Raw genomic sequence first — 11,702 nt, 5'->3', positions numbered from 1 at the left:
AAACTAACAGAAAAATATAATTATGGATGGATGCTTTCATGGACCTCACTTGGACTTTTCATCTTGTGAATCACAATATTATATTGAACAGCCTTGAGGAATATGGTATTCGTGGTGAATGCTTAATCGTCGTTAGTACACATTTGAGAAACCGTCACCTGCAGTGTGTAGTACATAAAATAGACAGTTTTATTTTAGACAGTTTATTTTAGCTGAGCGGAGCGGAAGCACGAATGCGCATGCGTCCTCCGCTTAGCCGCAAGCGGTCCAGCGGAGCGAGAAACACGGTCCGCTTACAAGCTGCCTAAGCGGAGCGCGGAGCGTCGCTGTCGTATTTTGCTAGCGAGTGTGGTCGATGCACGCGCGAAAGAGGGCGCGTGCATCGAAGCACCTTACATCGAGGCACTAGTCGTGTGAGCGCGAATAACTTGTGTAATACACCCCCAACTGGTTATTTAAGGAAATAAAGTGAACAGCAGAGCTAACAAAAACGTCGCCAGCGCATTGGCGTCAGAAAGGATTGGATTGGATTCGGGAAGCAACCTTGCTGGCTGGCTATCACGTGGCGTTCACTAAGAGGCATTGACCCAGTCGACGCTTCATTTTCCAATCAATAAAATGGACCGGCAGCGTATTACAAGCAGCCGTCTAGATACTTCATGAACAAATAAGTTATATCATCATCATCATCATCATCAGCCTATATTTATGTCCACTGCAGGACGAAGGCCTCTCCCTGCGATCTCCAATTACCCCTGTCTTGCGCTAGCGTATTCCAACTTGCGCCTGCGAATTTCCTAACCTCATCATCCCACCTGACTTTCTGCCGTCCTCGACTGCGCTTCCCTTCTCTTGGTATCCATTCTGTAACCCTAATGGTCCACCGGTTATCCATCCTACGTATTACATGGCCTGCCCAGCTCCATTTCTTCCGCTTAATGTCAACTAGAATATCGTCTACCCCCGTTTGTTCTCTGATCCACACCGCTCTCTTCCTGTCTCTTAACGTTACTCCTAAGATTTTTCGTTCCATTGCTCTTTGTGCGGTCCTTAACTTGTTCTCGAGCTTCTTTGTTAACCTCCAAGTTTCTGCCCCATATGTTAGCACCGGTAGAATGCAATGATTGTACACTTTTCTTTTCAACGACAGTGGTAAGCTCCCAGTAAGGATTTGGCAATGCCTGCCATATGCACTCCAACCCAATTTTATTCTTCTGTAAATTTCTTTCTCATGATCAGGGTCCCCTGTGAGTAAATGACCTAGATAAACATATTCCTTTACAGATTCTAGAGGCTGACGGGCGATCCTGAATTCTTGTTCCCTTGCCAGGCTATTGAACATTATCTTTGTCTTCTGCATATTCATCTTCAATCCAATTCTTGCACTTTCTCGATGAAGGTCCTCAATCATTTGTTGTAATTCCTCTCCATTGTTGCTCAATAGGACAATGTCATCTGCAAACCGAAGGTTGCTGAGATATTCGCCATCGATCCTCACTCCTAATCCTTCCCAGTCTAAGAGCTTGAATACTTCTTCTAAGCATGCAGTGAATAGCATTGGAGAGATTGTGTCTCCTTGCCTGACCCCTTTCTTGATAGGTATCTTTCTACTTTTCTTGTGGAGAACCAAGGTAGCTGTGGAATCCTTGTAGATATTTGCCAAGATATTCACGTATGCCTCCTCCACTCCTTGATTACGCAATGCCTCTATGACTGCTGATATCTCTACTGAATCGAATGCCTTTTCATAATCTATGAAAGCCATATAGAGAGGTTGATTGTACTCCGCAGATTTCTCGATTACCTGATTGATGGCATGGATATGGTCCATCGTAGAATACCCCTTCCTGAAGCCAGCCTGTTCTCTTGGTTGACTGAAGTCAAGTGTTGTCCTGATTCTATTGGAAATTATCTTGGTGAATATTTTATACAATACTGAAAGCAAGCTAATGGGTCTGTAATTCTTCAATTCTTTAACGTCTCCCTTCTTATGGATAAGTATAATGTTGGCGTTCTTCCAGCTCTCTGGTACACTTGAAGTGGTGAGGCATTGCGTATAAAGGGCCGCAAGCTTTTCAAGCATGATATCTCCTCCATCTTTGATTAAATCTACTGTTATTCCATCTTCTCCAGGCGCTTTTCCCCTGGTCATATCTTTCAAGGCCCTTCTAACTTCATCGCTAGTTATAGAAGGAGCTTCTGTATCCGGTTCATCACTATTTCGAATGGAAGAAGCTTGGCTGTTTTGGCTACTGTACAGGTCATATATAATAACAAATAAGTTATATATATTCGTCTTACTTTGTGAAAAGTGACAAAACGGTTTTGTATGTTGTTTCACTACGCTGAAGTTGGCCAGAGGGCGCTGCAACTATGAAAAGTCCGCTCTCCTATGCTGAACGTTTTAGAAGTTTATAAACTGCGCAAGAAAACGAAGACACAAGAAGGAAAACACACACGACACCACGAGCGCAGGGTGGTGTCGTGTGTGTTTTCCTTCTTGTGTCTTCGTTTTCTTGCGCAGTTTATAAACTTCTAAAAGCTATGAACCAACTAGCCCACCAGAACGTCCTACTCCTACTATGCTAAACGCATAACTAAAACGTGAAAATCGCTCACCATTCCGCTATGGCTTAGCGGGGCCGCTCGGAGCGAAGCGGGCCGTAAAGGCGCTAAACTAAAACACTCCAATGTATCGCCTTCGCGGCTCATAACCAACAGCAGAATACCCCAGGCACCGCTGCCACCTTTCGTCCTTTCAATGCTAAAATAAGGGAAATTCAAAGCAGTTACAAAACCGACACTGACTAATGTCTATGCATAACGAGTAGAGGAGACGTTTCACAAATACTTTCCACTATCGACCCTCTTGACCAGCAAGAAGTGGAAAAAGAGACCACCCCGATAGACATAAAAATGTCAGCAAAACTTACTGCGTACGTTGGTTGAAAATCTCACATGCGTAGCAGTTTACTTGTTCAGCAGGTCTGGGTGAGTTAACATGGAATTTCACAAAGATATTGCTGTGCGATATTTCGCGGTGGCTGTGTGGTTTGGGTAATAAGGTATTGGGGCAATGACATTTGGCCACCAAGTGTGCATCCGAAGTGAGGCGAGAAATTGCGAAGCTTTTGAATACATAGGTTGTTCGCTGCATTGTTCATTGCAACATGCCCGGAAAAGTGCGTCATTATCACTTATGTGAATATATGTTCGGGATATTCCCTTAAATTTCATGCTAAAATTCTTCCCGCTAACCCCGTGACATCACAATCAGCGCTGACACAACTGAGCGTGTGGTGAGGGATTATTTTGATTAATTCTACAATGCTAGCGGTTTTCTTCATCTGTTACCGCTCATGAAAGCGCACTTTCTCAACAAAAGAGAGCACTCGCACTCGTTGCAATTGGCTGAGGGCCACCCGTCGTTTCTCCGTTATGCGTCATTGCTGAGTTCAGCGTTGCGTTAAAGCAGCGGCTATGCTGCCGGACGTCATGCGCAGCTGATTTATATCACCGGTACACAGTGTTTCCTGTAAAGAGGGGCTGAAGAAGCCCACGCATAAAATGCCGCAGAGTGTCGAAAGCGCCGTTTAGCTGATACCTCATGCCGAGCAAGCAGTGCGTTGCACAGACTGGCCTTAAAGGGAAACTGAGACTTCCACCCAAATGTAGAAATTTGCTACAATGGAAACCCAACCGGGTTCCTCGAAAGAAACCCTCGCAGTTGAAGAAAAATTCGGCCTGGTCCGGGACTCGAACCCGGGACCACCGCCTTTCCGGGGCAGCCGCTCTGCCATTTGAGCTAACCAGGCGGCTAGCAGATGGCAGGGCGAAGTCGAATTTGTCGACAACTCGAAGCAAAGGTAAGTGTATGACGTAATAGTTCAGCGGAAATCCGCTAGGTGGAGATAAGTAATTCGACAAATTCGTCATCTGCTAGCCGCCTGGTTAGCTCAGATGGTAGAGCGGCTGCCCCGGAAAGGCGGTGGTCCCGGGTTCGAGTCCTGGACCAGGCCGAATTTTTCTTCAACTGCTAGGGTTTCTTTCGAGGAACCCGGTTGGGTTTCCATTGTAGCAAATTGCTACATTTGGGTGGAAGTCTCAGTTTCCCTTTAATTACTTATCTCCACCTAGCGGATTTCCGCTGAACTATTACGTCACAGACTGGCCTGTGCATCAATAAAATGCTGAGGCAGCTCGTCCGCTGCAACGGCAAAATGCAAGCCCGACTGCTGACTTTCAGAACGCCACAGCAGGCGCCTGTGCAAGAACAGACTATTTTGAGTAGTAAGAAACATGGCCCGGCTATAGAAATTAAAGCAGCGGACGTGACGTGCTCCACAAGTACGTGCTGCAACGTGTTGTTGCGCCTGTGCTTCGTTGGCATCCGCTTGTGCGTCGGTAGCCTCGCTTCTGATCAGCAAGAGGGTAAATTCAATCTTTACCAGTCAATAAAATCTCGCTTTGATTTCGAAACCAACTGCAACATTTCTGTATATAGCCGAGAAATCTTACAAGTTACATGTATTATTTATCCCCAAATCAAATAATTTCGCTATAAATTACGCATAATTTTTTTCTAGATTACAGATGCCAATAGAGAAGTCTTCAGTCTGGAAACATCACGTCTCTTTGGTTTCATCGACTATTAGTTTAATTGGTTAAGGACGAAAGACCTAAGCACTTGTTTCGACTGATTGGTCTTTCTGATGACACGGCGAAAAGGACGGCTCATGGTGACCGTCCTATAATACCTTGAGGTAAGATAAGTGGGCTTACTAGGCTGTTACCCGCTTCCATGGCACTAAAATACGTAGCGCCTGCGGTTTGCTAAAACTACTATTAGCATAAATTTAAACACGAAAAAGCTCGGATACGTTATTGCATTTTTCATTGCATCTGCATTAGTAGCAAAGGCCTAATTCGAACGCCAAAACGTACATCTGGCAATGCTTCATGCTCAGATACCGGCTGTATAGCTATTACACCTCGCACTTCTACGCAATTAACAGGGAGCGGGCGTTCTGATAATGTTTTTAGATGGAGTTTTGATTTATGCTTACGGTACGTGCCACTCAGCCGCCACAAGAAGCATGCTTGCTGGCATGCATGCTCGAATGAATTCCGAGGTATCACGTGCCAAAACCACGATTTATGAGGCAAGCCGTTGTGGGGCCCTGTGGATTAATTTTGATCACCAGGAGATCTTTAACGTGCCCCCAATGTACGGGACATGGACGTTTAACAAAACTTGTTAAGTTTTTCAACTAACGCGCGGGAGAGTCCACTCATGCGCATTGTTATTTTAATTGCCACGCTTTTTTCCAAAGCCGATATAGTTTAGCCTAGTTTCGTCACCGTAGACGAAATACGTATCCGAAAAAACGCTACTTTATTTTGAGCAAAACAAGAGCACCTCTGTGTGAGCCTCGGTAATGTGGAGATCAAGACTGCAATTATATTGATGATTGGTTGCTCAAGTTACTCATGTATGTTAAATGGCGAAGGAGCGAGTCTCACAGTCAACTGTGTGGGAGGAAACGGTGCATGCAGCGACCGCATCCCGCGGCAGACTCACTTGGTCCCATAGTGTCCGGAGCATAGTGCCAGGGAAACGTGTACTTCTTCTGAATTCTCAGCATGCTCTTATACAGGAACCAGGAATCGTGGGCCACGTAGAGGTCTTCGTTGTCACCGACGACTTTAACGAATGCCGTACACGCTGGTACCTGGTTCAGAGAGCGCAAATCTTCAGTGCGCCTCAGGCCTGCCTCAAGATCCAGGAAATCTCCCGCAAGGCTGAAGAATCTGGCGAGTGCATGGGAAGGCCTCTGATCACCGTTGCGTTGAAAATCCGTGCGTTCAAATACACTTCTGGTTCACGAAAACGAATAAAAGTTCCACTTACAATTATCATGGCTACTAGAGGGACTTTGTGAGATAAACAAAGTTGCTAATGTGCGACCGTCACTACGGCACAAAATTTCACTAGTAGGGTGTGAATACCAGCAGCTTGCTATAACGTTCATAATTTTTTGGACTAATTGTGTACAGAAGCGCCATGAAATTATGCGGTTATGAACTGCCCAACTTTTATGTATCTTTTTCCACTACTTTCAATGCACTGGGGTCAATGAGATCATAAAACTCAAATCAGGTATAATTTTTTCACTTAAAATACGGTAGCTGTATTGGAGGAAGAGCTTACAAAGCTCTGGTGACATTTGTAATCTCTCGCGACGTGTCAAGTGGGACTTGCTCGAAGGCGTCGCTCAAACCAAGAAGTTGCCGCATTTGGAGGTGTACCTGTCGAATAAGAAAAAGAAAGAACACAAACCTTTCAGTTTCACAAACAAATATACCACGTGTATTTCTATGCCAGGTGATCTCAATACGAAAGGCTCAATAAAAAGGTTTCAATTACACATTTTCGATTACCAGGTGGAATGACTACAAAGCCGCTCATACGGGATCACGGTGAATGTTATTGCATGGCATATTTGATGCGTTTTTGCAGAAAGGTATGCATTGTGCCAAAACAGATCAAATGTGAGGGTTTGTTAGGATCCCGCCCTCAAGCTCCGGAATTCCAATGAAAGCCGGTGCTTGTTCTGTCGCATCGCTTGACGTTAGCACTGACGGTATATCGAGAACATGAAAATGATCACTGCCGAAGTTCCTACCGAGGAAATCTCGTCAACCTCATGTTGTTTGAGCGGACCTGCCCAATCAAGTTAGAGGCCATTTGTATCTGCATTCTCCAAGTGTTGTTACCTGATTAGAGCTAGAGATAGTACAGCTGTCGTATATACAAATTGAATGCTAAATTGGCGCTCTGCCTTGTCGCGCCAGTAAAATGGATACGGTGGCGACCGCTAGGCTGCTGTCGGTGAACTTCAACCTTCATGTTTCTCTGTGATTAGCGTCTTTTTTTTACGATTCATTCCTGCACAGTCGCTTTCGCTCCAGACCACTCGGCCTCACCATCTCATGGTTCTTCACTCGCCACATTTTGACGGCCTCAATGTGAACAGCCCTTTTTCGTCAGTCGAACTGTGTGAACGTAAAAAGCTTGGGCGGACCGCCATCAGTGTTTGAGTACTTCTTCAATAGAATTGAATTTTTCGTACTAGAGTCGCATTGCGCTTATGTGTATGGAAACGAATCATCCAATGATCACATCCTACTTCTTAAGTACAGTAATACTAAAAACATAGCCCCTACAAACTAGGTTCAGTTCTCTCAACCACACGTTTTCATGTTACTCCAAATCCCTTCATCAGTAGTACCTTCGAGCAGGTGCCACAGCTTTAATTTATGTGACCCTGGCACTGTCTTTCTGGAAGCTGACCTTCTAAAATCGTGTCGGTAAATCGACGCCAAACTACCAAGAACTGGTGTATTGTCCCAGTGGTGGCATGAATGGGCTTCAAAGCAAGGAAGAGATACGGAACTAGGATTGTGCTGGCTGTCTAAAATAAAAAACGCCGCCGCAGTTACACCGTAAGAACCAAGTAATTTCACACTGGATTAGACACACATGATTGCTCCTTTTGTAAATAAAGTTTAAATCAACTCTTCCTCCAAGAGACCAATTGCAGTCTATGGCTTAATTTACAGTTTACTAAAGTCTTTCAGTGGATGCCTAAAACCAGTCTCGAAGCTTCATGCAAGGCTGACACAGAACAATTCTAGCTGCAGTGACATAGCCTCAACAACATTCACGTGCTTACTGTCAAGAGAATAAATGCATTCGTTCAAATGTATTCCAAACCCAATAAATTCATTGTAATCGTATTAGTTGCCTTTCACTCCAAGTAATATAGTAGGAAATTGCTTTAGTTTGTTTCGTGCCGTTCTTTACAATACGCTTGTCATTTCACACACAAGTAAGAGGTCTTAGTTGCCTTTCATTTTAAATTACGGGCGTTCGTTTCTTCTTAAAATGCTACGAAGCTCCTACCATATTCCAGTACGGGTCAACGGCTCTCAGACGCTTCTCGTTCCGGCTCGAGTACTCGAGGTTCTTCTGGAGGAAATTGTACAGCTTAGCGCAGAACTCGGTCTGGTTGTCGCAATAGTGGTCGAACATGTTCTTCCAGTGCGCATCCATGAGCCTGCGTGTCAGGTGCGCTTCCAGGGCACCGGCGGCGTAAGCCTGGACTTCATCGGGGACGTTCGGGCTCGACTCCACCGCCAGGTAGGCCCAGCTGGGAAAAATAAATTGGCGATATAGCTACAACGATTGAGTCAGCGCTAGATGCGCTACAAACCTGAAACAACATGCTAACTTACTATGTCCTGAAATGACACGTTGCTGATGATGGTAACGAGAAATAGCAAAATATTAAAGCACGGAAGTGCGCGAACAAGATAAGAATGCGGGCAAAGAAAGTACCGACGCATGAGCTGTTTCTTGTTCTTTACGTGGGCGGTGCCTGTGTCAGTAGTTTGCATTAACCCCTACCCTAATTTGTCCCTGCACTTTGCCGCTTTATACTGCTTTTACGTCACGATTTTATTAAGTTCATTAATTTGCACAAATCATTATTCTACTTTGATGAAAACATGAGCAAAAGTTAACAAATGTTCGAAATTATAAAATTCCTTCTCCATACTTAGTAGGTGAAGCCGATGAAAAAATACTATTATGTGCTTGCCCGCTATATTCATCTAGGGGCACTTCAAATTTACTTCACGAGCATGTTTTATTGTCGGCGACAACAAAACGGTCTCGCGAAAGTTAACGGCCTTTCCAACGAAAACTCGTGAAAAAGAGTAGCCGTCACCATTATAATAAGGTAGCTACATTTCTTTCTCTTATTTTGATTTTTTTAATATGATGATGACCGAGTTCTACAACATTCATCTAGACTCAAGACTCAAGAGTAAGAAGACATTTTTTCGGCTCTGACTTGGGGCGTAATTAACACTTCTGGTTTAAGCTTGATAACTAAATATACGGATGTCTACGACACTTAGCCGGAGGCCTGCGACTAATGGATCCACTGATTGCGGCGCATTTTAAGAACTGGCTTTGCAACTTCCCAACCAGCGCTCCAAGGACTCTCTAATCAGGAGTTAAGTTGGCCTTGTCGTAATGTCTGATTAGCGAATATCTGGCACTCGGCGTGCAATTATAATCTCAAGATTACTGTGCAGCTTGTACTTTCTGCTTTGATCAAGCTTCTTCATCCTGTTTAACAAAAAAGCCAACAACAACCCAACAATGACACTACTGTGTACTATGAGGCTTTTAGAACACTGCAATGACACCAAGGAACGCATAGGGGAAATGTCCCCCATGCTGTTCTATATATATATATATATATATATATATATATATATACATATATATATATATGCGGTCATATGTTTTTTATTCATTTTGATGCACCATAACTTGTAATTTATTTAATGTAATTAGTAAGTACACGCAATTTCCCCTATGTTGTCCTTGGTGTCATTGTTTGTTGGCTGCTTCTGATATATATATATATATATATATATATATATATATATATATATTAATGCAGCAGACGGGCCCCTGTGTATGTGCCGACTGAAGAGGAAGACAAAGGACCATGCCATGATCGCGAGTGAGCCCTGTGCTACAGACAGCCTTGCAGTGCCTTCCTCTACCCAGCATCTACACCAAATACGACGAGGTCTGTCGTCGTTGACAACGTCGCTGGAACGCTAGGTATAGGAAGCCACTGCAAGGGCTGTCCGTAGTACGGGGCTCACTCGCGATCACGGCACGGTCCTTCATCTTTCTCTTGAGTCGGCACATACACAGGGGCGCTGCTTCTTAACAGTATATATATATATATATATATATATATTGTAAGGAAGATGACGAACGTCGACGCAGAGTCAGCAGCATCGGCAGCATCAAGCGCGCAGCAGAAGCTCGAGCGAGAGGACTGGGCTCGGTACATCCTACGACCCGCTGTCGCTACGAACCCCAATAAATCCCCTTTATAAGTGGTGGAGGTGCTGGGTAACGTTCCACTCTACCATCCTGGAACTTCGTTCGCGGACGCTACCCTCTGCCATGCCGGACGCCGACCAGCAGACTCTTCCATCGCCACCCGTCCCTTGCGCTGGCACCGTTCGCCAGCGGGAACCTCCCATCTTCAGCGGAACCGACGACAACGACGTTGAAGAGTGGCTGTCATCTTATGAACGGGTGAGCGTCCACAACAAATGGAATGACTCGGACAAGCTGGCTTACGTATCCTTCTATCTTGCGGGCGTCGCCAGTCTCTGGTTCAGGAATCATGAGAGGGATATCCGAACGTGGTCTTCGTTCAAGACGTCGATTACCGAAGTATTTGACCGACCCGCCATCAGGATACTCCGAGCCGAGCAGCGTTTGCGTACACGCGCACAGGACACGGGTGAGACGTTCACCAGCTATATAGAAGACGTCCTCGATTTGTGCAGGCGCGTGAACGCTGCCATGACGGAAGCGGAAAGGATTAAGCACGTCATGAAGGGGATCGATGATGACGCGTTCCAGATGCTTCTGGCCAAGGACCCGCGCACTGTTGGTGACGTTATCAGCTTGTGCCAGAGCTATGATGAATTGCGAAAGCAGCGAGCTCTGACAAGGCGACATCCCACACTTAATGCGGCGTCACTCTGCAGCCTGACCAGTCCGCACTGGCCCCGAACAAGCCTCCCTGATAGCCCAAATCAAAGATTTCGTCCGCAAAGAAGTCGCACGCCAGCTGTCTCTGGTGTCCATCACTCCGGAGTCTGCCAGCACTTTGCCATCTCCTCTCCGTAATGTGATCCATGAAGAGGTCACGAAAGCGCTGCCAGCGGTTCACCAGCCGGATGCCGTGGCTACACCGTTAACTTATGCTGCGGTTGCTGCAATGGCCCCTCGCAGTGCGCCCGTACCACGTTTCCAGCAGCCTGTGCACCGCCCTCCTCCTCCCGCTCCCTGGGCCAGCACTGCCGTCGCTAACCCGTGGCGTACGCCGGACAATCGGCCTATATGCTTTGCATGCAGGTATCCCGGTCACGTCGCAAGGTTCTGCCGCCGCCGATCGCAGGCGTTCGATGACGATCGACGAGCGTCCTATGTGCCGCCCGATCCAAGTGCGCCTTACGGACCCTTCGATCCATCACGACCTCACTCCCAGGCTGATCGCCGTCCTCGCTTCGAACGCTTCCGGTCACCCTCCCCACGTCGCCGATCGCTTTCCCCTATGCGTCAGCGACCCGTCTCTAACGAAGAGGGAAACTAGACGACGCAGTTCCTGAGGCAAGAACTGCGCAAGTGTCGACATGCCGAAGTCCTCCTCCTTTACCTGCCAATGTCATTGATGTGTTTGTCGAAGATGTCGCTACAGTCGCCCTCGTCGATACCGGTGCCGCTATTTCAGTTATGGATGCCAGGGTTTGCCGCTTGCTTGGTAAAGTGACGACGTCTCTGTCTGGATTGTCGCTTCGAACGGCAAGTCCTCAACCCATTCGCCCTACCGCTGCTTGTACAGCCCGTGTAACCATACAGGACGTTTTATACACGATTGAGTTCATAGTTCTTTCATCGTGCTCCCACGCCGTTATTCTAGGATGGGATTTTCTCTCACACATCATAAATTGCACTCGGGCTGAGATTGAACTTTCCCACCTAGGTGACCTGGCCTCGGTCGATGCTCAACCTGCCGCTAAACCTCTCGTGC

At 46.2% G+C, this 11,702-nt stretch overlaps 1 protein-coding gene across 1 annotated transcript in view; it reads right to left on the bottom strand.

Annotated features, from left to right (window-relative positions):
* The window catches only part of LOC119466437 (putative phospholipase B-like 2), a 57,008-nt gene that overhangs the window by 31,953 nt on the left and 13,353 nt on the right, over positions 1-11,702 (bottom strand). Inside the window, exons 3-5 of the mRNA XM_037726950.2 lie at positions 7,967-8,213; positions 6,212-6,309; positions 5,582-5,811 (exon numbers count right to left, since the gene is read on the bottom strand). Of these exons, the coding sequence (XP_037582878.1) occupies positions 5,582-5,811; positions 6,212-6,309; positions 7,967-8,213 (575 nt within the window). The remainder of the gene's footprint in view (positions 1-5,581; positions 5,812-6,211; positions 6,310-7,966; positions 8,214-11,702) is intronic.

This window comes from Dermacentor silvarum, chromosome 10 (assembly GCF_013339745.2).
Source record: "Dermacentor silvarum isolate Dsil-2018 chromosome 10, BIME_Dsil_1.4, whole genome shotgun sequence".
Taxonomy (NCBI): Eukaryota; Metazoa; Arthropoda; class Arachnida; order Ixodida; family Ixodidae; genus Dermacentor; species Dermacentor silvarum.
Note: the sequence above shows the minus strand (reverse complement) of the source record. Positions and strands in the feature narration are given on the sequence as shown.